We start from the raw sequence: 27,251 nt of genomic DNA, 5'->3' as shown, positions 1-27,251 counted from the left end.
ATTTTCCATCTTGCCACAAGGCAAAATTCAGAGTCTCATAAAGCCTGTGTGAGCCATGCCCATGGCTTTTTTGTGCTTCAGACTCATTGCAAGCCATTTCACTTTAAATTCCAAGGAGAGTTTGTTGGTTGATTCGGTTTTTTTTATCTTCTGACTGCTTCTTTTCTGTGCTTTGGGTGGGTCTGGGTGTTACATTTAGGGAAAAGGGGAGTGACGTAAATAGTTTAGGGTGGCTTTGGGGGGGGACAACTCTTACCTCTGGGGTCATTCGGCTAATTGTAGGAATGTCATAGCCGGCGCTGATGAAGTTTGGAGCGTAGACCTGCAGCTGAAATTCACTCAGCCATTCGATAACAGCCTCTGAGCTCTAGAAGAGAAGATAGGTGGCAGTCTATCACTGTTTGGGTCCTGTGGCTGAAGATGGACCAGACCCCAGGCCAACAAACTAAAAACATTAGTCCCAATGACCAATGTCGCAGCTTCACTAATTAGTTCATAAATAATTAGTTCACTTTATTAGTTCACAATTAAATCAAATTAAAACCTGCCTCTATTTATTTATTTATTTTTGTATTACATTGGACTTATTGCTCTGTTATTACTCTTGGTCCAGGTACCTGCTCTAGCAACAAGGAAAAAAGCTTTAGCAAATAAGGACTCTCCTTCTGAACCAAAGGGTTCTGCTTTTAAAAAGCAGTGGCAATACAGTTTCTGCTTTGGAATGCCATTTCCCTGTAAGTAGGAGGATGTACTATAACTCTTGTGTAGGAGAGGCAAAAAAGGGAGTTGGGCAGCAGAGAAAATAGGGCTGTTTTGAACAGATGGCCCCTAGTCCACAAGTCCAGCATGGAGCAGCTCTACTCAGCAGCACCAAAGTCCTGCTGGGAAAGATATGGCAGCCACATTTCTCTGTTATATGACTGTATGGCGAAATTTCTGATATCATCTAATTGTAAAAATGATATCAAAAACAGCAAGGGTCAGATATGCATTACCAATTTGCAACATACAATCTCTTTTAATGAGATAACAGATAAATAATACCTATACAGTGTCATATTCAATTGTGTTGGTACCACTTTCTAGAAAAATATCAGTGTCATAATCTCATTTTCCTTGTAGCTCTAACTGTTCTACAAGTCTCAATATGGACAGATTAAATCTTGAACATGCCCCCATTACCATACCACTTCACATTTAAATCACACGTCTACATTGTTGGGTACTCTCTGAAAAGAAATCAAACGTGAAAAAGACTGCAAATAAGGCAAAAAAATTGAAATGGACTTTAAAATGTAGCAAAGAAAATTAAATGAATGATTATAAAAGATCACAGTGAAAGGAATCGCTGTCAGTATTAGACAGCAGACAGAGCGGCTGATAGAAGCCTGAAGCTGAGGACAGTGTGCAAGGAAGCCTGCGGAAAAGCCCACTCACCGTGTCCTGACGACAACCGAGAGCGCGTAATACCGATGAGGCCAGCTGTGAGAGGAAGTGCTGGGAAAGCATCCTGGATGTGCAGATGCCAGTGCATGTATGTGTATGTGTGCGTGAGAGAGTGTATGCTTGTTTGAGGAAAGGTAATGGGACAGTGTGTTTCGAGTCTCCTTACCTTCCCCTCAGGCAGCGCCTCCCCTTTCCTCTGGGACACCGCCTCCCCATACGGCTGCTCATGAAGTGGACAGCTTGACAAACTCTGACTGCGTGAGGAAGATCCTAGAAGGACCATGAGATCATTCATACACATTGGAGCATTGCTATTGCAAATCCATTTTTGACAACTACTCCTTTAGCCAATCAGATCTTTGTGATGCTCCCACCCACAGCAATTAGTGCAACCATCTGGCACAAAAAAAGGAGCCAAGTCTCTAATTTACGAGAAAAAAAAAAACCCATTCAGAATGGAGAGACTTCTTTGTGAAAAGATACTCTCATATGATATCTTTTCAGAAGAGTCATTTAAAATTCCCACTAACCTTTGTTGCTGGAAGCGTGTGAGGGGTGGTCCAAAGACTTTGTTTGCTCCAGCAGGTGTTCTTTAGCTTTGGCAGACTGTGACAAAACCGTGGCCAGGAGCTACAGGATAAACAAAGCTCATCAGATCAAGAAATAACATACAAATATCAATGCAGACTGGAACAATGCAAATTGGACCTCAAAAGCGCACACCCTTATGTTTAGCTTTGAAGAACAAAGCTTTCCAAAATTGAGCAACAGGTTCTTTTCTGATATGTAAAAGGTCCTGCTGGAAATTTCAGCTAAAACCATCTCCTCATAGTAGCTGGTTGAAGCTAATCATTTATTGGTCAGGTCCAAGCTGATTTAGGTGGACTACCAGCTACTGGGTTTGAGTCAACCTTGTAAACCATCTTGGTCAACCTGGTTAGGGCTGGTAGATTCGTTTGTTGGGAGGTCTTTTAAGGTGATTAGGTGGTCCAAGCAGAACTGCTATCTTGATAAACCTTATTCAGTCTGGCAGACCAGATGGTAGCTGGTTTAAAATGTTTTCTTGCTGGTTGAAGCTCATTATTTATGGTTATTTAGGTCATACAAGCTGGTTCAGGTGGACTACCAGGAAATGGGCTCAAGGTTGGTCTTGTAGATCATCTTGGGCTGGTTAGGGCTTGTAGATGACCTTGGCTGAGCTGGTTGAATTCCAAAACATAAGTGAACTTGAACTGGTTGACAAGGTTGTTCATCTTAGGATGTAATGACCTGTTTTTTTTTTCAGAGATTGTAATACATCTAGTCATACTGCCAATAGATCAAAGATCAAAGACGCTTCTAAAAATTTAAACCAACAACAAGTTAGGCAGTCCTTTCAGTCCTATCTTCTCAAACCACAGTCACTTTGCTTGTCAGATAGCTCACCTTGACTCCCTCTGCCTGTGCGTGAAGGATACTGCTGCTGCCTGCGCTCTGTCCACTACCAGAGGATCGGGCACTGGCCACACTGCCTGAACTGCCCACACTGCTGCGGTCTCCACCTGGAATAACAAGCCCCCAGCAAACACATACACAAACACAGTCAGCCCCATCAGACCACACCACCACAATTGCTCCAATCACACCACTATGAACTTCCCCACTGCAATGCACTGATCTGATACATGGGATGACAAAGACTTACATAACAAAGGTGAAAGACCAGGTGATTGATGGACACAAGACATGTTAGCATAGTCACTGATACAAACACACTCAGGCTCACGCTGCCTTCATTGAAAATGCAGTTTGCCATACGGCTACAGACACATCAGTGGATTGTCTGTACGTGTGCTCTTGAGGGAACGACTCCATGGATGTTACTGTGACTGAGCAAATGAGAGTCTTTCAGTGCGCCTACACGCCTGCAGCTGAGGAGGTTTCTGAGGCCAGGCGTACAGCAGCTTCACCAGGAGCGTGGCAAAGCAGGAGGAGTCATGAGAGAAGAGGAAGAGGAGGTGGAAGAGGCAGCCCCGCTGTTACCTGCCACAGGTTTGCGCAGAACCCAGATCTCCTCGCTGCTGCCGCCCTGGGGACCACCGGCTGGGGTGGGTGAGCCATGTGGACTGGACTCTGAGCCGCGAGAACCTTTAACACAGAAACCATCATTAACTGCGCCCTGGCTTGGCCACCTGCCCGGGATCAGAGGACTTCTGGACAGGTCAGGCAAGAGGAAATCTAAACTATATCTATGCGCTTTAGCAATCTGGTTGACTACAAATCTCTCTCTCGCTCTCTCTCTCTCACTTTCAAACACACACGCAAGCCAAGCACGCATATATATACTGTATATCTAACACAAATATATATGAACATTTATATACAGAGGTACATGAAATATATAAGAAGAAACATGTACTGTATATATGTGTATATACATATATATATGCCTTGATTTACATGTACACATAGGTAAAACATATATAATATATACAGAGATATATGATTATATATGTAAATAGGTTTAACAACAAGAGGAGTTGCAGTGCATTACAGGAGCATAGTTCATTAGGGACTCCAAAAACATCAGACCACAAGTGAACGTAAATACAAATTAAATGCAATAACATCTTATGGTAACGCTCTCTAATCACTGAAGAGAGACAGTCTCACCAGACTTTTTAATGTTGTTAAAGGAATAATTCACCTAAAAATTCACCTTAAATTCTGTCATCATTTTTTCACCCCCATGTCATTATAAAACTGTATGACTTTCTTTTGTGAAAACAAAATAAGACATTTTTTGAAATTGTTTTAATCCATACAATGGGTTGTTTTAGATTCCAATGACTTTCATTGTATGAAAAAAATAATTTTTTAAGAATTTTCTTTTATGTTACACAGAAGAAAAAAGTCAAACAGGTTTGGAACGACATAATGGTGAGTAAATTATGACAGAATTTTAATTTTTGGGTCAACTGTCCCTTTAGGTTTATTTCACGATTACCAGGCCCAGATGGAATGTGCAGATTTGTTTTGCTGTTTTTAAGAGAAGATCAGCAGAATTCTTCAGAAATATTTCAAACATTCTATTGAGAGTTCAGCACCTTTACTGGTAGCTGAAAGCAGGAAATGAAATAGATTAGTCAAAGTATTTTGCTATGGCCACCGTTCAAATTCTGCTGAAATCTACAGAGTTCTGAGGGCACAGTTTCCATGTGGGCCTGACGATATCTGATCATTTACAACTAAAACAAACATCTTCATATTACAATTTACAGTGATCCAGAGTACATAAGAATATCTTCATGCTCCGTACCAGTATCAAAGTTTGTTTTGATACACATCGCTGAAAGGATAAGAGTTAGTATGAACGGACAGATCAGTACAGTTGAGATGAAGGAGAGTTGAAACAGACAGATGTTCAGTGACGGACAAATGGTTGTGCAGAGATGCAGGTATGGAGGGGTGAGAGGCTGGCTGTGCATTCCCTATTGATCACATGTAAGAGTGAACGGTTGAAGGGGGCAGTGGAGCGAATCCCCAAGTGTGGTCATCACAGAGAGGGAAAACGTAGCACCAAGATCAGGGAAATTTAGGGGTAAAAGAGGAGAGATAACAGCTTCAACAAAGAGAGGCCCATGAACCTCTTTTGTGCTGGTTAAAAAATAACTTACTAGCCAAATCTTGATCATTCTTGGCCTCTAAAAAAAAATAAAATAAATCAACAACCAAAATAATGTCAGAAAAATAAAGTTAAATGTATTTAATTTTAAATTAAACGTAAAATCCAGAAATAATAATTTCAGAAAAATATTTTCAGAAAACTTTAAGGAATTAGTGGAGCTAATTTATTATTTAAATGAAAAAATACTGTAATTTAACACATTCCTTAAAGCTTTGTGAATAATAATAACAATAATAATAATAAAAAATAATAATAATAATAATAATGATACAGTGGAGACAGATTAGGGTATCTGTACCTTGTCCACTGTGCGGCTCTCCTGAGGTGTTTGGGGACCTGTTATAGCCAAAGGAAGTGAAAAGTGGCAGATGGGAATGTGGTGGCGGAGGTGGAGGAGGCGGCAGGATATGAATCTCATGATACGAGTCCCCATTCACCATGGCAACGGCGGGCGACACGGGGCCGCACACCGGCGCACAGAGCTGTATCTTTTGATACTGTTGGGTACAAGTGACTGTACTCCATGAACCTAGATACGACAACACAGCAACCACCACCACCACAACAAACAAAACAATTACACATAAGAGAGGGAAAGCAAATTAACCCAACACAAAAATCACAACCAATCACAAAATTCAAAACAGCAAAAAGACAAATTAAAAGGAAGAAAACGCTTGTTTTTCACTTCGAGCTGTTCAGTGTGTGGATGGAGTGAAATGGCTATAACTATTTCTTCAAGAATGATGTCGGAATGATATTTTTATGTGCGTGCACTCAAGATATGTGTATATTTGAAACAGAGGTGATGTGTGGAAATGCAAGGTTAGTGAAATGAATTGGAAATGAGCTGGTGCTTGTAGTAAAACACAAATGCTTGTCTCTGTAAGTGCCTGAGGAGAAATACTGTGGAGAGATCTTCTCAAATGAGAAGTTTAGCATGCGTGACTCTTTTCAAGTCTGTGTGTGGGTGTGCGAATGTGCAATTTGACCATTTATGTTCACTGTGAGCACAGCAGGGATTGTTTGAGATGTTTGTCCTCCTTTCCCTAATTACATTAATATAACAGAAAATATATTAATTACAAGTTTGTTTGTTTTTTCATATAAACTGTAATTTTAGTAAAAAAGGGAGTATAAGAAAGGAGCTGAAATATTCTAAAACGCGCAATGGCATTAAGAGCGGGGCACAAAAATGTGGATGGAGTGGAGGAGACCGAGCAGCAGATGTAGAGACACAGACATGGATACTTAGTGAAGCATGAGACACAATGAACACATAGATTAGACCCCTGCTGCCATCCCAATATAGAGATATAAACCGGACATAAACCCTCTGAATGGCACTGTATGGATCATATACGTCTGCATGAGTGCACAAAAGAGTGCTCTGTTGCCCAATGATTCTTGAGTGACAAACTAAAAATCTATTTAAGATCAGGGGTCTCTTCTCTACTCTTCTGACAATGAATATCATCTCCCTTCAAATTACGTTCTCCAGCAAAGATGAAGAGGTACTTATTGGCCAACATGAACTAAGAAATGTACCCTAGATGTACCCCACACTAGCATTTACCAGGTGACCCTGTATCAGTTCCATCAGTGAAAAAATAAGGACTGTTATTCGCTATAGTGTGAGCAACACTGACCAATGTTTGAGTGTCGGAGTAACAGAAGAGCGTTTTGTGAAAATAGACCTAAAGGGTTCAATCCAATGAGATCTGCTGTTCTGTCAAAGTATGGATGGAGACAAGGCCACTATTTAAGGTACTATTAATGACTATCTTTCTCTCTGACAGCATGAACGATTACATTACGAGATGAGAAAAGAGCTCTACATTTGCCCTGTTTTTGTTGCCACAAAAGCAGATGGCCCTGTCTGGCTTTCAATCCAGTGCACATGAGCATCATGAACAGCTGGCTGTGAACAGAATCAGGGTCATGTGAGTTCAGCAGCATTACTTATGCATCTGTGAGTGTGTGAGGTCTCAGAAAGAGGCAGCACTGACCCGCCCGTTGTCGTCTCTTACCCACAGCCCCAGGCCTCTTACTGATCACTTCGACCATGCTGGAGGGGAAGTAGCCCACTCTGTCATTTCCTGTGCGGTTATCGTGGATGCAGCCCTTCCACCTCCCATCTGAATGTTGCTCCAGAACCTACATAGAATCATAATCATCCATCATCTATAATGGAAATATACATTATCTGGACACTTTTAAATACTTTGTAATGCCACAATTAAATTAATTCATTTAAAGTCTAATGTTTATGAGCCAGCATTGACCTGTGCCAGAAATTTTGAAAATTCTAATATTATTTTAATGTTAATTATTTTTATTTTATACACTATAATGTTCAAAAGTTTGAGGTCGGTATAATGTTTAAATGTCCTTGAAAGACGTCTCACCATGGCTGCATTTCCTTAATCAAAGATATAGTAAATGCAATATCATTTTGTGAAATATTATTACAATTTAAAACAACTCTTTTCTATTTTAATATATTTTAAAATGTAATTTATTCCTGTAATGGCAAAGCTGAATTTTCAGAAGTCATAATTCCAGTCTTCAGTGTCACATGATTCTTACTACATTTTATTTCAGTATTCTCTGATGAATAGAAAGTTTAATTAATGGCGTTTATTTGAAATTCAAATCTTTTGCAACTGTCACTTTTGATAATAATATAATATTAATATGTTTTATTTATATAGCGCCTTTCCAGGGCTCAAGGATGCTTTACAATGTACACTTAACAAGGAAGAGATAATACGAGTAGACAATGATGAAAAACACATTAAATTGGTCAATTTAATGTGTCCAAACTGAATAAAAGTTTTAGGCGTTTAGGCCATTATTTTACTAAATTAATTTTAGTAGTGTATATTTTATGTATATCAATATTTGCCCTCTGGAACTGATTTTCAATTTATTTTTTTATTTTTTTATCTTTGTGAGTGCATTTTTTTCAAACCATATAAAAAACAACAACAGATACTTAACCAAACAGGCCTAGAATAAAACAGAATAAATGTCAATAAATGATAGTAAAAGTAAAACATTTAAATGTTTGGGGCAGTTCTGTGATTTTTGTGACTTTGGACCTTTGCACTAAACCCTGGAAAATTTCTGAATTGAAGGAAAAGAGACCATTCAAACTATACTATAGAGCAAGATGAGATCATATTTTCTCTGGCAAGGATTATTTTTGAATGTCTGGGGAAAAACACAGGCAACAGTGCCCTCTGTTGAGAAATTCTTAAAGTGCACTGAACTAACCACTATGATTACAAAGGATTAATGTGGAATTTCTAATGTGAACCAAAATTGAGACAATGTGAATTTTTAAAAATGTCTGCATAGTTAACACTGTTTGAAATTTTAATAATACATGAGAGTAAAACAAACTGTTTAAATCAACGGTTTCAAAGATTTTGAATTTATTTAGAGCAGGTCTTGTGAATATTACCGTGATAACGTCTCCAGCCTTTATGTTAAGGCTAGTCAGGTCGTAATTGTTGCAGTAGTCCTTCAGGGCCCTGACCTGCAAGGCAGCTGAGGCATCTGCATAGAGATCAGCAGACATAAACTGTATAATCTACTACACATTACTTATAAACATTTATACACATTCACATAAACATGAATAAATAGTGTATGTGATGTATATTTACACAACAGAAAAAAACGACTTCAGCTTTTTGCCCCTTTTCTTACCTCGTAGCATCTGCTTGATTTCCCGGCTGGCCTGTGTAGCAGTGAACTGATAGACGATGTCCAGCGCTGTCTGGCTGTATGTGTTTCTCACTGCTGCATTGATGCCACTCTGTAGGGTGAAGGTTAAAGGGTTAGTTCACCCAAAAATTAAAATTCTGTCATTAATTACTAACCCTCATGTCATTTCAAACCCGTAAAACTTTGTTCATCTTCAGAACACAAATGAAGATATTGTTAATGAAATCTGAGAAATTTCTGACCCTCCATTGAGTCCACTTAACACTTTGACGCTTCAAAAAGTTCACAAAGTGATCGTAAAACTAATCCATTTGAATTAAGTGCTTTAATCCAAATTTTCTGAAGAGACACGATCGCTTTATATGATGAACAGACTTAATTTAGGCTTTTATTCACATATAAACATTCATCAACATACATCAGTTGTGGTAAAAGGAAGCTCAAGCATGTTCTCTTGACATGCGAGAACCAATGAGATTCATTCTCGTTGTCACACTTATGTTCAGTTAGTTTCAGTTTTCATGGACTTTTAGTTTGTTTTTATTAGTCACGTGTTCCTTTGTCTGAGTTTCCTGCCACTCATCAGTTTCCATGGACGCTAATCTGCCATCACAGCTGTTCATCATTTAGTTCATAACCCTGTGTATTTTAGTTCCTCACCTTCACTCAATATTTGTCCGGTCTTGTTTGTGAATGTGTTGCTACTACCTTCTGTTACTTGCCTGTTGGATTATTATTAAACTCTGCATTTGAATTTTATCCTGATCTTCATCTGTCTGTCTGCAACCTTGTTAACAGAAGACCGGACCAAAAAATAGATTATGCAGCAAAATTTGCTGTGATTGGCCAAAAGGGCATTGATTTTTTTAGTTATTCTGCTGTCTTGCTGTCACCTGTCCCTACGACGACGAGACCCTCAAAATTGCTGTTCTGGATCAGGCCCAAATACCACCACCCTGTAGCCCTTCCAGACACCTCAGGACTTGACTGGAAGGAGGCTACCATCAGTTGTCTGGAGAGCTCTGTTCCCGATCCAGGATACAGCCCAGCCCACTACCACCCTCGACCAAGAAGAATTCACTAGAGCCCCCCGCAGACGGAGAGCGACCACCTGCCGCGATGAGTGAGCCAAAGTCTGAAAAGGAAGGGAAATCGCCAACCAAGGGTGTAACTTTGGTTTGGAAAGTGGGGGACACGCACACCTTCTAGGGGGGTCCGGGGACATGCCCGGAAGAAAATTTTGTACATTTTAAAAATAAATTCATTAATCTGGTGAACTTTGAGAGTTCAAAATAAAGAGCTCCAACCCATGTTCAGTGTGCAAATTGAACAAAGAAAGTCTGTGCATTGACTTTTACCTGAATCCACTGTTAAAAAATAAATCCACCCGCCAACCGCCCAGTTGATATTGTCTGGTTTACCTGATTATCACATTACAATTATTCAAATTCTCAGTGTTAAGCATGATGATATGGTTACATATTACACTGAAGTAGGCTGCTTATAAATTAACATTTATTTAAAATAAAAGTTCTTCTTTGGCTAAATTACATTTCCTCAATAGCCTAAACATAGGCTTTACTCCCTTCAACCTTAAAGTGTCACTGTTTCATTACATCACTGTTGGAAAAAACTCTTATCAGAATAATTTCTTTTAGTTTTAGTTAAAGCTGTTAAGTTATAAAGCAATATCTTGTGTAGGGTTTTTCCTTTGTGTTTTAGAAAATGACCACTAGGAGGTGCTCTAGGCACATGTTTTCCTTGATTGGTTTTCCCTTAAGAGAAATACGTTCAGTTGAAAACTAAAGTAAAAGAGTGGTGCAAGTTCATTGCATCTTACCGTGAAATGAGAGTTCCGTGTCTTTATTAAAATCAACACATTAATGATTTATCACTCATCCACCCGCAATTAATCGGAATGTTATTTTTTTATTACTTGGTCAGCCCGACCCGCGGATTATCCACAGTATCGAACGGTTCTTGGAATGGACACATGCCGGGAACCCACAACAGAATTGTGTCGGTGGAAAAGGGGTATCTGAGCATGTGACTGCCTGTCTGAGTTTTGTCAACAGCCGGAGGGCACGAAATTTGACAGAGGCGGCCGCCTCGTAATTCTCTATGCAGGACAAACCCTGCATACATTGCTGACAGAAAATGTTGTGGTTTAAAGTGGACTCGTCTGCTCATTAGAACTCTCAGTGAGCTATTTTTAGAGTGTGCACGCGACGTTCCTGGACGCGGACGCGCGCATCGACACAAGCAGGCTCTGTGTCCTGCTCCTCTGTGGTGATGACAACATTCGGTTAAAAATCATAACACGAATTTGAAAGTGGGGGGGACACAAATGGGATTTTGAAAAGTGGGGGGGACATGTCCCCCCTGTCCCCAGTGGAAATTACGCCCCTGGCGCCAATCATTGCTCTGGATGCGGAGCCAGTGACTGAGGGAGTTCTGGTGGAATTGGACAACAAGGCTGATAAATTTGGACATGGAGGCACTGCCTCCCGCCTGGTATTATCTGTTCTGAATCATCGCTGTTTCAAGACAGCACTGAGACTGTTTTGTTGACCTGTTGGAAACTAGAATTACCATTATTGATCAGGTCAAGCTTACCTCTGCCACCTTCACCGCGAAGCTTAGACAGTTCTCCAGCCCCGCCTCTGCTGGATGCCTACAGCCCTTCGTCTTCCCTGGGAACGCCTTGCTGCGACGTGAAGCAGTACAACCACCAGCCTCACCCGAGTGAGAGGATCCCATGGCTCTGATCCGGCCTCTGATCCCTTCACTCCATCTCGGCCCGTCCACCTGTCGTCTCCACTTTGACTCCTCCCACCCTTGGCTCTACCAGAGACCCTCGGCCTTGCGGTTCCACCGGCTTCCCTCGTCCCACTGGCTCCCCCTTGGTCAGTGGTCACTCTACTTTCGCCACGGACTTGCAAGCCTTCGGCTGGGCTCAGTCTCTCCACCCCTACAGCTTCAGTGGGAACCTCCTTCCCTCTGGCTCTGTCTAAGTCCTCGGCTACTCTGGATCTGCCTCAGACGTCTAGGTATCCAGTGCCAGTGATGTCACTCTGCACCATCGGCTCTCCGTCTGCACCCTGGGATCCATCAGCTCCTTTTCCATCGGTCATCTACCTGATGTCGTCAGCCATGGCAACATCTTGGCTCCTCCCTCCCTCGACTTCGCCTTAGGCAGTCGTCACTACCGAGCTCTGGGTGTGTTGCATCAGGCACTCTCCATCATCGCCCCCGGGGTTAAGTCGTCGTCCACCTGTCACCATCCCTTTGCCCCCGCTCCTCTTGCCATCACTTCGCCACCTCATCGCCCACCTCCAGAGCCCCCGCCTTCCCTCCCTTGTCTGTGGGAGGCCTTTTCGGAGGGGGCGTAATGTCACACGTATGTTCAGTTAGTTTCAGTTTTCATGGACTTTTAGTTTGTTTTCATTAGTCAAATGTGTTCCTTTTGTTTGAGTTTCCTGCCACTCATCAGTTTCCATGGACGCTAATCTGCCATCACAGCTGTTCATCATTTAGTTCATCACCCTGTGTATTTTAGTTCCTCACCTTCACTCAGTGTTTGTCTGGTCTTGTTTGTGAACGTGTTGCTACTACCTTCTGTTACTTGCCTGTTGGATTATTATTAAACTCTGCATTTGAACTTTATCCTGATCTTCATATGTATGCAACCTTGCTAACACTTGTGTTACGCAGCATGTTTGAGCTTCTGCAAGAGGTTTGTTCTTGCACTTCAAGCAGGTTCGGTTGAGCTTCTGTTTATGTTCACTGATCAATGTTTATACGTGAATAAAAGCCTAAATTCAATCTGTTCATCATATAAAGCAATTGTGTCTCTTCTGAGAATTTGGACTAAACCGCTCAATTCATATGGATTAGTTTTACAATCATTTTATGAACGTTTTGAAGCATCAAAATGGTACTCGCATAGCTGTCTATGAAGGGACAGAAATCGCACAGATTTCATTCAAAAAATCTTCATTTATTTTGCGAAGATGAACGAAAGTCTTACGGGTTTGGAATAACATGAGGATCATAGAGTAAATTTTCATTTTTGGGTGAACTATCCCTTTAAAGCAATATTAGATAATGTTTGGGATCCAATTGACTCACATGGTACAAATGTTTCTCAATGAGATATAAAAGTTTGATCTTTTTATTTACCATTTCTATAAGAGGGTATATGAGACTAAAAACTCTGGCTGGACACTTCTAAATTCACTATAACAATAAATAATTGAATGTTTAGTGTTGGGATAGGGCAGTGGATGTCCAACCTTTTCTGGTGATGAAATAAATAGACCACCTAACAGGCCAAATCTGCAGGAAACCACCATGTCATTGAAATGAACAAAATGAGTGGGCTGTTTGCTAGAAAGTTGGATTAAGACAGTTATATAACCTGAAGTATAATGGTCAGGTATGCTATTAAAACTTTATCACAAATCAATGTTATCACAAACAGTGTGGGTAAATCAATCAGTCGATTCAACGTTGGCACCTTTTGACAACCATAAATTACTAATTTTTATTTTATTAGGCTGCTGTGTTGCTGCTGTTGTACCCTAAATTCCCTTCAGGTATCAGTAAAGTTTCTCTATCTCTGTCTACTTACATCCAGCAGGAGGCGCACAACATCAGTCTTCCCACACAGTGCAGCCTCATGGAGGGCAGTGCCCGCTTTGGTCTGCCTGTTGATATCGATGCCCGCCTGGATCAGCAGTCTATTGAGAGAGGACAAAAATTAGTAACTTGTCTGACACAACCACTGTGATCAAACTGCTTAGATCTGAGACCAGATTTTATGCCTAGATTTTCATTTTAAACCTGTTATTATTGTCCTCATGTTTTCAGCACACATGTAAGGGATAATATAAAATAATTACAGACATTAGTGATCATCTTCCTGATGAGGTTTATTGTGCAATAATAACCAGCTGGCTGTACTGTACATTATCCTGCTTATACAGCTACTTACAAGATAAACAAATAGACATGAATTTCTTATTTTATTACATGAGAAAAAATAACCACAGAGTAATATGAGAGGCAGTGTATGAAATTGGTTGCCAAGTAGAATATACAGTTTAGTATCATTATACTTGACTTGATATATTTGACTACAGAATGCCACATTTGACCAATCAGAATGAAGTATTCCAGAGAGCCATGATTAAACTTGTAAGCACTACAAAAAAAAAAAAAAAAAAAAAAGGAGCCCCAATCAGCCACCTGAAGACTGAAGAACCTCTATTAGATAAAACATGACCTTCTGACACTAGAGTAAATTCAATTACGGCAGCGGGACATCAGCAAACACAGGTGGCCTGAGTCATGGCTTCAGAGAGGAGGACAAAAACGTCACAGGATGAGAGTGGAAAACTTGGCCCTGGCGCAGCATCAGACACCACCCCTATAATTAGCTACCAAAATGACCCGTTTTAGCTTCACATAATGCCCTCTCGTGCTCGACCTCTCTTGGAAAACACAGGAGATTAAATACCATATTGACTGGCTGGGTGTGCGCACATTGGTCTGACTGTGCTGAGCCGTCTGTCACTCTTAGCATTGGCCCACATCGGAAACTGGCGTTTCTGCTAGTGGGCAAATGGCCACACACATTTGTGTTAATTAAAGGTATGAGAGCGTTAACACACGTACATGACACTGACTTTAGGAGACAGCGTTTTAATATGAAGGTAACAGCTTTGGTTAGAGGTGCCATGATCCATTTCTTTCACAGATATGAACAACAAATGAAGCCTGCTTTCATATTTTCCCTCACTGCATCAATCTATTTAGGGTTGGCCAGTGTGTATGGCCTCTAGGGTTACTGGATTAATGATGTAATTAACAGCCTCGCGATAGCCCACGCTCTGTTGCTGTAACCTGCACATTCACGTGGCCTATAATTAGCTCCAGGCTGATCAGAGCTGGAGAGAGAGGGAGGTGTGGGTGCTGTGTGGGCACATGTACCTTATTCTAATGTGTGGCACTGCAATACTTACAATCCAGGCAGGCTAATCAATGATGAGTGATAGACCTGACCATCACATGGAGATGTTCCATTTATACACTTTAAGTCGAGTAGCTTGTCATTTTATAGTTTGTTTGTTTCTTATGCCAAATTTTTGAATGGTGTATTACTGTTTCCACAAAAAATATTAAGCAGCAACTGTTTTCAACATTGATAATAATAATAAATGTTTCTTGAGCAGCAAATCATCATATTAGAATGATTTCTGAAGGATCATGTGACACTGAAGACTGGAGTAATGATGCTGAAAATTCAGCTTTGCCATCACAAGAATAAAGTGTATTTAAAAATATATTTATATATTACTATAATAACCCTGGTAACCCCTTTTATAGGTACAAAGTTTAGAATAAAGAAAAAAAGAAATAAAAAAGCCCAGCATAAAGTGAAATTTACTCCGAGCTGGCTTTTGACCTAAAGGATTAGTTCACTTCAGAATTCAAATTTCCTAATAATTTACTCACCCCCAAGTCATCCAAGATGTTTATGTCTTTCTTTCTTCAGCCAAAAAGAAATACAGGTTTTTGAGGAAAAAATTCCAGGATTTTTCTCTATATAGTGGACTTCACTGGCTACTAATGGGTTGAAGGTCCAAATTGCAGTTTCAGTGCAGATTCAAAGGGCTCTACGCGATCCCAGCCGAGGAATAAGGGTCTTATCTAGCGAAAATTTTCTAAAAAAAAAAAAAAAAAAGTAAAAAAAAATCTATACTTTTTAACCACAAATGCTCGTCTTGCACTGCTTTGCCATCCGGAAGTACCGCGATAGGACGAAAAACTCCATATCATTTTCTCCTCTAACTTCAAAATTGTCCGACATCGTGGTTTTACCTTTTTTTTTTGTAAAAGCCATTTGACTTAGTCTTTGCTTGTTTGCTTTGTAAACACGTGATTACGTAATGCGTGGCGCATCGCATCGCAGTGCAAGACTAGCATTTATGGCTAAAAAGTACATAATGCTTTTTTTTTTTTTTTTTTAATCGCCGATTGTTTCACTAGACAAGACCCTTATTCCTCGTCTGGGATCGTGTAGAGCCCTTGGAAGCTGCACTGAAACTGTAATTAGGACCTTCAACCCATTGGTAGCTGTTGAAGTCCACTATATGGAGAAAAATCCTGGAATGTTTTCCTCAAAATCCTTCAATTTCTTTTCAACTGAAGACATAAACATCTTGGATGACATGGGGGTGAGTAAATTATCAGGAAATCTGAATTCTGAAGTGAACTAATCCTTTAAAATGAGTTTGACACCCCTGCACTAGAATATACATTGACAAACAGTCACATGCTGATATCTGTATTGACACAGAGTATTGATCCTTATTGGCAACTACACTGATCGTTCAGATAGTTCCACAGGAGACTGCTTGAGACTGAACCTGTTCATCATTATCATAATCACAACCAGAGAGTTTACATTTAAAAAGCAGTTTCATTTTAGATATCCACTGGATGGGTAATTAAAAATAAATAAATAAATAAAAGAAAGACTAAAATTTGTTTTATACAAATCAATCATACATGGAACATTTGGGATGCATTGTGATTAATGTTTTGGTCGTCCATCAAAATGTCTGATGTGCAGTGTAGCATTAGCATGGTACAAAGGCAGAACACCTCTGATCTTCCTCTCATCTCTGTCTGATCATGGAGGAGGTCTGGCTGTCACAATGATGGATGGCAGTGTGTTGTATTAGGGAGTGGATGGGGCCTGGCACACCCAGAGGAATATAGCCGCGTACGTGCGGACTCAACCATGCTCACATTCCCAGTGGAAAGAAGGAACGATGCTCTTCATCACAAGCAGGTGTAGCTGGTTGTGCACAGATCTGGCAGCTAATGCTGAGGACACCACTTGTCCAGTTTTTAACTCCCATGGGCTTGTATGCCGATGCACGAAATGCACGGCTGAGCCGAGATCTGGAGCAATAGATTTCTCATCCAATGTAAATAGTTACATGAGGACCTCTGGGCATTTATATGATAATGCAGTGGGAAGTCACATGATAATTGACTTACAGCTCATCAAAGAGTTTCTCTAATTAGCCAATTTCTGAGCTCCAGGCCAGTTCTGATAATGCACAGATCTCATAACACATGCACACAAAGATAAATGGCTCAGTCGAAATGGGTGTGGAAATGAATGGTGAGATAAAACATGAAGTTGTGTTTTTTAAAAGTAAAGCAGTAAAGCAGTGGCTAAAATAAAATACTTTTTATATAAAAATTTATTTTGGATAATATGCATTTATGTATTTATGGAGTAGTGTTAATTATAGCCTATTACACTTTTACACTCAAGGGCCATCAATGGAAAAAAACATTTTTTCATCCCCAGAATAGTGTAGTTCAGACCATGGACAGCTGGACCCCTTGATCCAAACAGTGTATTGGGGAATTACTGTTTTTGCAATTCCGTTTGAAGCCATTGGAGCAGAAATGGCTTTGTGAAACATGGTTATGGTATTACATGTTGGGTGACTGCCTGTTTCCCCTCCTTTCTCATGAGCGGCAGTAAATCCAAGGCTTCTGACCTGTACACGCCACCTGCATCATCATCACATGCTCATTGGACGGCCATTAACATCAGTGAGAGCGTGTCTGTTTGCGGAGTCTCACTTCATCAAGCACATGGATCCATTAACACTCAAACACACAGTGGGGCCCAGCGTCACATCACACCAATGGCTCATAAAGTCAACTTTCATTAATATAATGTAGGCTTTCCCCTCCCCCATCTACATTTCCATCCCAGAGCTCCAGTACAAGTTACAATGTTTTGATTATGCTTCTAACCATGAATAAAACAACTTTCTTAGCTCTTAAAATGAAAAGTGCTGGTTCAGATAAAATGCAGAGTGATTCAAGGTACAATGCAAACTATCTTTTTTAAATCAGTATTTTTGTCTTGCTTTCCTTACAAAGATATAATTTACATGTGACACGAAATTGCATATAAACAGGACTGTTAATTAATGGAAATACACAGAATGCATTTTTGCATTCCACTGCACTGATTTCACAATGTTTTTCTATGTAAACATGCACTAGGCAGACATATTTGATTGCTCTGATCATGTCTTTTGCAGCGTCTCATGGATGACATGCGTTAAAAAATGCACCAAAGTTAAAAGAACAACCTTTAAAAAAACACTTTTTTTGTTTTTCCTTCCACTGCCCTGCGTCTTACATTTTTAAACTTAAAAACACACGTGAAAGGCCTTTAAAAATCAATTTCAGTCTAAAGAAATAATTAATCTTTTTAAAATTTCATATAAATGCTTTATTCTTAATGAAATCTAGCTCATGTCGCTCAAACAGTAAAGGTGCTAGCAACAGCAAGGTCATGGGTTTGATTCTTAGGGAATGAAAGAACTGAAATGACGTATAGTTTGAATACAGTGCAAGTTGCTCTGTATAAAAGCGTCTTCCAAATGCATAAATGTTAATGAAACCAGTCTGGTTTTTGTGAATTTGAACATACAAACTTGATAATGCTCTGCTTTATCAACCGGCCTTGCCTCTTTGTGCACACTCAGAAAGACATAAGTGACATGCAATGTGTATTTAATCCTTTAAAAATTCAAATATGTATTATGACATGTAGGCTTAACAGATGAAGACTGTAGCTTGACCATGCAAAAACCCGCTGCAGCTTGATTATAGTCGCACATGTAAACACTTATTGAGAAGGTAAACAGTTGCCTGCCTGATATGAACACAAATATGTGAATTCATAAACAGAACATCATTTTGCTAGCACTTCTCTCTTCACAAAGATAAATGATTCAGCTGTCTTTTCTTAAAATTTCACTCAAACATTCCTGTTCCATGCCAGAACTGCTACACGTTTTAATCAATATACACAATCTCAGAGTCTGCCTGCACTGAAATTTAAAGCATTCCTGTGGTGTTGATGCCACAGAGAGAATCTGGATTGTTTCTTACGCCGTGCTGCTGTGGACTGTAAAATGGTGGCTCATCGGGCTTAGATATATGATAGAAAAATATATTTCCTTTCACACAAACAACAGGTTTACAGATGCGTTACGAGAAATTCCTATGTGTGATGTCGCTCGTAATATATGAGGCGCAAATCCCGCCAGCAGCTTCTGTCTCATGAAAATGAGAATTTCAGCATGCATTGGATATGACCCCGTCCCTTCAGAGCATCAAATGTAAATGTTAATTTCTACATATACTACAGTCTACATGTACATTTTTTAACATTACAAGTTATAAATATTAACATAAATGAATGTCTTATGAACGAACATGAATTAATGATTAACTGCATATTTATTATTATTGATAATAATAAATAATTTCAATTAATAAAAAATTTACCTAGATTAATAAATAATATGAAAATCTTTTGCTTACTGTTAATTCATGACACAGTAACTAATGTTAACAAAAAAAAAAACCCTTATTGAAAAGTGTCACCAGGTTTTCTTATCCCAAGGTGTTTTAGTGGCTTGAAAAAGTGACCCCATTTACTTTCAGTGTCTGGTAAACAAAGGTGCAACATCGACCCGGCACACACAGCCTGAGATCTGGAAAGGCGTACCTGAGGTGCGACTTCTATTCTTAGAAAAGCATTCAAGTCATGCATCCTGTCTTTCCATCCGAGTCTTGGGGCTCAGAGTGCTCACCTGATGATGTCGATGTGTCCGTTCTTGGCAGCGAGATGCAGTGGGCTGGTGCCGTTGGGATCAGTCGAGTCTCCGGGCTTGGCCTCCAACAGAGCTGCACACATGTTACTGCTCAGTAGCAGCTGGACCACCTGCAGGGCAAACAGACGACCATACACACACAAAAAAAAGCCAATTACTGACAGAAAAAAGATATAAAAGTAATTTGACAATACCAAAAAAGAAAAACAACAGCATGTGACTCACCCCAACTCGGCCAAATTCACAAGCCAGGTCCAATGGAGTCTTCCCAGCATTGTCCACTATGCAGGGGTTTGACTGGTGCTGCAGAAGCATCTCAGACTGTGGACAGGTAACCAGCTGTTAGTTGTTTACCAGCTGTCAGCTAATCTTGAAGGTTTGCATATATCACTATCACAGCTGATATTGTCTTATATTGCATATATATATATATATATATATATATATATATATACATAAATTATATAAGTTTTTCCTAATAGGGATGCGCTCATACACAACAAAACAAAAGATCAAACTGTAATTTAACATGGCAGAATTAAATTAAATTGATTTTAGAACACTCCATAGCACCACTTCTACGATTTTACGGGGGTGCTAGAGGGTGCTAAGCACTATCAAATGAAAGCAAGAGCACCCTTAGTTGATACTGTAATAATACCATATGGGTGAAAAAGATTTGGCGAACATGTTTTAGCAGCGTTGAGCAATGCAGCCAATCTCAGACATGTCTGTTGATCTCTTGAACACAGTGGCCAATCAGAGGTGTTTAAGTCAGTCAGAATCCACTCACCGCTCAAAAAGCTGGCTTTTTTGTGCTGAGTTCTGTATGCTCGAATCGTCTAATTATATGACAAAGTGTAGGTAGATTCAGAGACAGCTTTATTGATTATAATGCAATCTGGATCCACTTAATTTTTCTTCAGTTTGGCTAGATGTAGTTTTTATGCTGAAATATAGACTATTGTGGTGTTTGGTAACATTTAAAAAAAAAAAAAATGGAGCTGTGCAATGGATTAAGGCCACTGGAACCAGGATCATCACGTAACCAAAACGCACAGTGTCATAGAATAATAGCCACAGCATCTACTGAAACTCCCTCTTCACTAAGTGGTAGAAACAGAGAAAGAGGTAAAGTGTCTGGCTTGTGCTTTTCATTAAATGCATGTGTGTGTGTGGGATGATCTAGCTTCAAAATTCTGATTCCAAGATGTCAGTATCCATAACCGCATGTTGGATCTTTTATCAAACACCGGTGCTCATATGGAGTCTTTGAAGAAAAGTGGGCATGGTGTTGTAGCAGTGTGTACTCACTACGTCATAGTGTCCGTGCTGAGCGGCCAGGTGCAGGGGGATCTGACCCTCATCAGACTGACCGTTCACTGAGGAGCCTGACTTCAGCAGCAACTTCATGGGCTCTGACTTTCCCTGCCATGCTGCATAATGCAGAGGCCGCATCCCTGGAAAGACATTTGATATTACTGCACTACACATTACTGAAATATACATGTAGAGTTAAGCTTGTTTAAGATCGCTTGGAAGTCAAATCTAAAGCAATGCTGTACTTTTTATCCGTGTGCCAAAACAGGTCAAATATTTAATTTGAGGATGCCAATGTAAAGTTAACACTTTACATTTATGTTTTGCTGGTACCTTTCTGGTCCCTGATGTCCACTAAGGCCTGAGACTCCAGCAGCAGTGATATAACCTCCACATTTCCATTGAGAGCTGCATGGTGCAGTGGTGAAAATCTGTGAACAACACACACAAAATAACATAAACAGGATGTAGATTTTAAGATTGTGCGCCATTTAGAATTTAATTAAGAATGGAGATTCCATTACTGAATTTGAATTGAAGTAACAAACAGGATGCAACTGTAATTTGAATTGGATATATATGTAAACACTGACAATGAAATCCTCTTCCACCAAATTAATATCATTAATAAAATACTCAGATTCATTCTACGAAAGTAAAGCTGTCATGAATGTGTATAGATATTCATGACACATTCATGACAGCTTTACTTTAGTGGAATGAATCTGAGTATTTATCACAATGCATTATTATGATACAGTATAACATGTCCAGAGTGCAGCAGTGTCCAGTGCTCATAACCTAGTAGCGCAGAAGGTTTTTCGAAGCGGAGAAGACAAAAAAGCCCTCATTGGATTTTCTGTCACAGCTCACTCTCTGTGATTGGTGCATGAAATATGCTGTAACCATAGCTACGGTTGTGAGGCTCTCACTGCCAGTGCAACTGTGAATGTAAACCCTCGGCTCAGAGCAGAATACTAAACTCACAGGAACCCTGTCTGACCCATCTCTTCCTCTCTCACTGGCACTATCATGCAGGTTTGCAATGTACTGCTGCAGCAGAGTATGCTGGGGGATGGGCCAGAAGACCCTAGTCTCCCCATCAAACGTTCCCCTTTTCCCAGGCTCCACATCTCATGCCATACAATATTCATTGTTCTCTTCACTTTGTGTCACTTTGTAGGTCAAACACAGTAAGCCATGTCTCTTCATATATGTGTGTATGTCTTTCTTTCTCATATGTCACTTTAGAGCAAGACAGAGGTAAACACATATTCACACGTCGCCTGACCTACTTTTCTTAATGAGGGTACTAAAGCCCAAGGCGTTTCCTTGAAAGGAAGCACAATCAGCACTCCTCAATTCACTAAGCAGTATGTCTGATAAGATATTGTTTACAATCATCATCATCTGGAATAAAGATGTACAGTATATATATATATATATATGGGATCAGTACGATTTTTTAAAGATTTTTATTAAAGACAGTTGGAATTGATGCAGTGAGACAAAGTCAGACAGGGAAGTGATGGATAAAAATTATTTTATTTACAAGTAAAGAATAAAATGAATCATAAAAATAGTAAAAACAATGAAAATGTAGATACATTTCTAAATAACAATCAGCTTTTAATAGTAAGTAACAAAGTAGCTAACAGGAAGCAAGTCTTTAACCAGATATCTCTGAGTAAAATATATTGTCAGAAGAGCAGAAGGAGAGAAGAGGGGCCCTATGAGCAAGATGCAAGAGAGCCCCGAGCAATAGCGTCGCCAATATCTAAACTAGTAAATCCATTCAAAGAATCAGCTCTGGACTCTTGGTATTACATTCTGCAAATGTAGCTAAGCATTGTGGTTTTAACACTGTAGAAGCAGAAAGGTCAAAACTCAAAAGCATATGTTAACCATGTCTAGACCTTATGCAAATGTATCTGTACCTAAATTCCAAGTAAGATAACAAGATAACAAGTCAGAAGTTTAAAATCGTATGTCTCAGTCTTATGGGTAATAACACATTTTAGACATGCAAGGTTGACCAAAAGGCCTGGTAAGCATAAATGGATGAAATGAGCATTCATAAATGGATTAATACAAGAATAATATGTTGGAAAGGATTAATCATAGAAATAACCATAAAAGAATAATCATAATAATCACAAGCATATCATTTTTCTTTCCGCATACACCAATAATGTTACAAAAAAATTCTATTTCAAATAAATGCTGTTCTTTTGAACTTTTTATTCATCAAAGAATACTGAAAAATACTGTTTGGCCGTTTCCACAAAAATATTAAAGGGTTAGTTCACTCAAAAATGAAAATAATGTCAAAACAATATTTTTGTGCGCCAAAAAAACAAAATAACGACTTTTCAACAATATAGTGATGGGCCGATTTCAAAACACTGCTTCGGAGCTTTAAGAATCGAATCAGTGATTCGGATCTCCTATCAAGCTAAACTGCTGAAATCACGTGACTTTGGCGCTCCGAGTCACTGATTCGAATCGTAAAGCTCCGAAGCAGTGTTTTGAAATCGGCCCATCACTATATTGTTGAAAAGTCGTTATTTTGTTTTTTTGGCGCACAAAAATATTCTCGTCGCTTTATAATATTAAGGTAAAACTACTGTACTCACATAAACTGTTTTAAATATGTTTTTAGTACCTTTATATATCTTGAGAGAGGAAATGTCATTGCTGGCTATGCAGGCCTCACTGAGCCATCGAATTTTATCAAAAATATCTTAATTTGTGTTCTGAAGATGAACAAAGGTCTTACAGGTGTGGAACGACATGAGGGTGAGTAATTAATGACATAATTTTCATTTTTGGGTGAACTAACCCTTTAAGTAGCACAACTGTTGATAATAATCAGAAATGTTTCTTGAGCATTAAATCAGCATATCAGAATGATTTCTGAAGGATCATGTGACACTGAAGACTGGAGTAATGATGCTGAAATTCAGCTTTGACATCACAGGAATAAATTACATTTTAAAATATATTCAAATAGAAAAAAAGTTATTTTAAATTGTAATAATATTTCACAATATTATCATTTTTACAGTATTTTTCATCAAATAAACGCAGCTTTGGTGAGCAGAAGAGACATAGGAAATATTAAAAATGGTGTTGACCGCAAACTTATAAACGATAGAGTATACACACCCCAAGAAATTAAATATTTAAAAACATGAAAAATATGTATACAAAAATAATATAATATATAGTTAAATGTAATTAGTAATTATTATATTTTTCAAACGTGTAAATAAATGTATATATATATATATATATATACTATGTGACTTTGACTCACAAAAGAGACATATTACACAGAGTTATCCGATACAGGAAGAACAATTGTGCCCTCAAGGCACACATAATCAATTTCAACACTTCATTATTTATAACTATCACAAACTTGTCTGCACCCTCTTAAAAATGCCACAGTACCAGCGAGATTTGGCAGCCATGTTAAATAAACACAAACTACCTCCAATGGGCTACAGCAGAGCCATGACACAACAAGCTCTGTAGACTGTATACTGACCTCCACATTTCACTGGTAATTTGAAAGGTTCAAATGGAATAAAGTGTTACTCATCCATCAATGATCTCACACATTTGATTTTTGGCAGACACGTCAGCTGAAACATGGGTAATAATCCACGCACATCTACTGCTCTATTGGCTCCTCCGCCTCTTAAACATTTATCTCCAACAAAATGTCATTAAACGAGACAATCCTACGTGTCGGTGCTGGCAGTATCCGTTTCTGAAATATTTCAGCTCTGCTGTTTTTCAGATGTTCTACTTTCTTATGAAGCCAGGTTTCATATTGTTTTATTAAAGGGAGAGGCAGCAAAATGACAGGCTCTTCCTTGCCCATAAATCAAATTCCCACCATTGCTCCTCTATTGCTCCCATTTAAAGGAAATGATCTCAGATTAGAAAGAACATTAAGCCTCTTATGAGAACACTTCAGATTTATTATCACAAGATGTCTGTTATCTCTATTACCGAAGAGAGCAGGCAAGAGGGGTCCTACAGTACATATGGATGTCATAATGTGTGTATGACATACCTGCAAAATGTCATTTGCTCAAATTTGATTGGCCAAAGAGGTGGGAAAACAGCTGTCGCACTACTCACTCTGTTGCTTGGCGACATGCAAAGCTTGATGTTTAGCCAACAAAGAAATGAAACCAGAAAATATATCTGAACTAGAGAAAAAATATCTGAAAATCTAATTCATTCCTGTGATGCAAAGCTGAATTTTCAGCATCATTACTCCAGTCTTCAGTGTCACATGATCCTTCAGAATTCAATACGATGATTTGCTGCTCAAGAAACATTTCTTATCAATGACGCTACTTTTTTGTGTAAACTGTGATAATGTTATTTTCTTTGATGAATAGCAAGTTCAAAAGAACAGCGAGTTTCATTCCGATCTGGCTCTGTTAACTTTGTCTGATAGCTGCTCAAAATTCATTGGCCAATGACGGCCATGTTTTTTGAGATATGTCAATATTATGCTGTGTCTCATTTTGGAGGCCACGCCCTCCAAAGGTCGCATTTGAAGACTGCATACGTCATCAAGGATGTCTTATTTAAGAAAGTAACCAGAATAAAATTAACTGTTATTCCTTGTGAGGTGTAAAATACTGTAATTTCTTTCTTACTTTGCAATCTAACGGTTACTTTTTTTACATGAGACCGTCTCGATGACGTATGCAGCCTTCAAATGCGACCTCCAGAGGACAGAGCCTTTGAAATGAGACGCAGTTACAGTCCTCATAGACAATCATGGCACTAGCCATGGAAACTGGCAAGTCAATTGGACTAACCGTGAAGTAGTTATAGCAATTTTCACGTTTTTTCCTGTTATAGCACCACCAAGTGGCCAGTCGCCGCATCCTTTTTCACACGACCACAGAATGAGCTCTTACATAGGTGTGCTGAGTTTAGTGAAAATATCTCAATCCGTTTACGAGTTATAGCCATTTTAGTAAAAGTGGTTCCACTTACTTCAAAAGTTTTGCTGGCTCTTAGGGACCGTGAATCAAAATTTCAACTTTTTTTTTGATAATCCAGAGAATCTTGCTGCATTAGTTTGGTTCCGATGGGGTCAAAAACCTAGGACTAGTTCGCAAAAGTAGGTTTTTCATAAAATCTAAAATAGCCAAAAATTTTAACAATTACAATAGGGTTTCAGTGCTACGCGCTTGAACCCCTAAAAACAACAACAACAACAAAAGCCATTGCTTTTTTAATAAAGCAACATATAGTCTTAGTGCTATTGTAACCCCACAAATCACAGACATACTAGAAACCCTTTCTAATTTCAACATAACAGAATATTACTGTCACTTTTGATCAATTTTATGCATCCTTGCTGAATAAAAGTACTCATTTCTTTCAAAAAATTTTGCTACCTATGCTATGTTCTTATCGGACCAATACCAATATATTTGTATAACAGAACTCTTGCTCATATGAAAATGTTTAAATTAATGTCATCTTTAAAAAAGTGAGTTGTATGGCTTTAAAGCAACTCACAGTATGGCTTTCACTGAATTGATTTGTTCTGTTATATTGATTGGCAGCAATAACAGGAACCCTTAGTATATTAAAAATCTTAAGATGACGAACTGCATGGGAGGAACTGCAGAGTTGCAGTTCATGAAATGAAAAGTCATAATTAACTGATTGGGTTTAGACAGAACAATTAAGACTTTATTAATGCTCACTGAAACGAATTCAATAAAAGAACAGCATCATTAATCCTGTCATTGAGCCGTATCTGCACAAGCTGTGTGTTTTGAAGACATCAGCAAGATGCAGGTTTATAGAGGAAGTCATTTTTGACATTCAAAATACAGTCATTACACTGACTCCCACTATTGCACACTGTTCTCTCAAAAAACTGTAATTTTTCCCTCCATTGTGTGAACTGCTGAGCATGACTTTTATCAAGCTATAAAAAGACAACATTGGCTTAAAATAAATAAATTATCATGTTTTTTTTCAGCCACTTCTCATATTGAGCCAGATCTCATTGGCTTCAAAAGTGATAGACTTCAGTGAACGAGAATGTTTTTTTCACTTATAAGATTTGTTCAGGAATAAAAAACAGATTCATTATTAAGTAATGATTATGTTTCTACCACATGAAAGTTCTCTAATTAAACACAGCTTTAGCTCAGGAGATAATGTTCAAATCTGCTTTGTTGTCATTTAGAAAACATTTAGGATGCAAATGCATGAGGAAGATTGTTTCAGTTCTGCTTTGTAACAAATCAATTCAACGACTCACTTAAAAGCACATAAAAATAATCATTTGTCACCTC

At 38.9% G+C, this 27,251-nt stretch overlaps 1 protein-coding gene across 14 annotated transcripts in view; it reads right to left on the bottom strand.

Moving 5' to 3' along the window:
* The window catches only part of caskin1 (CASK interacting protein 1), a 111,728-nt gene that overhangs the window by 11,170 nt on the left and 73,307 nt on the right, over window positions 1-27,251 (bottom strand). For 2 of the 14 annotated variants that reach the window (XM_051886149.1, XM_051886145.1), the window contains exons 3-17: window positions 21,232-21,329; window positions 20,893-21,038; window positions 19,804-19,899; window positions 19,558-19,688; window positions 13,482-13,590; window positions 8,831-8,939; window positions 8,583-8,677; window positions 7,123-7,270; window positions 5,412-5,642; window positions 5,103-5,129; window positions 3,469-3,573; window positions 2,872-2,987; window positions 1,977-2,076; window positions 1,613-1,716; window positions 257-367 (exon numbers count right to left, since the gene is read on the bottom strand). In XM_051886149.1, the coding sequence (XP_051742109.1) occupies window positions 257-367; window positions 1,613-1,716; window positions 1,977-2,076; window positions 2,872-2,987; window positions 3,469-3,573; window positions 5,103-5,129; window positions 5,412-5,642; window positions 7,123-7,270; window positions 8,583-8,677; window positions 8,831-8,939; window positions 13,482-13,590; window positions 19,558-19,688; window positions 19,804-19,899; window positions 20,893-21,038; window positions 21,232-21,329 (1,726 nt within the window). Of the gene's footprint in view, window positions 1-256; window positions 368-1,612; window positions 1,717-1,976; window positions 2,077-2,871; window positions 2,988-3,468; window positions 3,574-5,102; window positions 5,130-5,411; window positions 5,643-7,122; window positions 7,271-8,582; window positions 8,678-8,830; window positions 8,940-11,464; window positions 12,686-13,481; window positions 13,591-19,557; window positions 19,689-19,803; window positions 19,900-20,892; window positions 21,039-21,231; window positions 21,330-27,251 lie in introns of those variants that run through there. The other 12 variants (XM_051886159.1, XM_051886148.1, XM_051886146.1 and 9 more) reach the window with 11 other exon arrangements.

This window comes from Ctenopharyngodon idella, chromosome 3 (assembly GCF_019924925.1).
Source record: "Ctenopharyngodon idella isolate HZGC_01 chromosome 3, HZGC01, whole genome shotgun sequence".
Taxonomy (NCBI): domain Eukaryota; kingdom Metazoa; phylum Chordata; class Actinopteri; order Cypriniformes; family Xenocyprididae; genus Ctenopharyngodon; species Ctenopharyngodon idella.
Note: the sequence above shows the minus strand (reverse complement) of the source record. Positions and strands in the feature narration are given on the sequence as shown.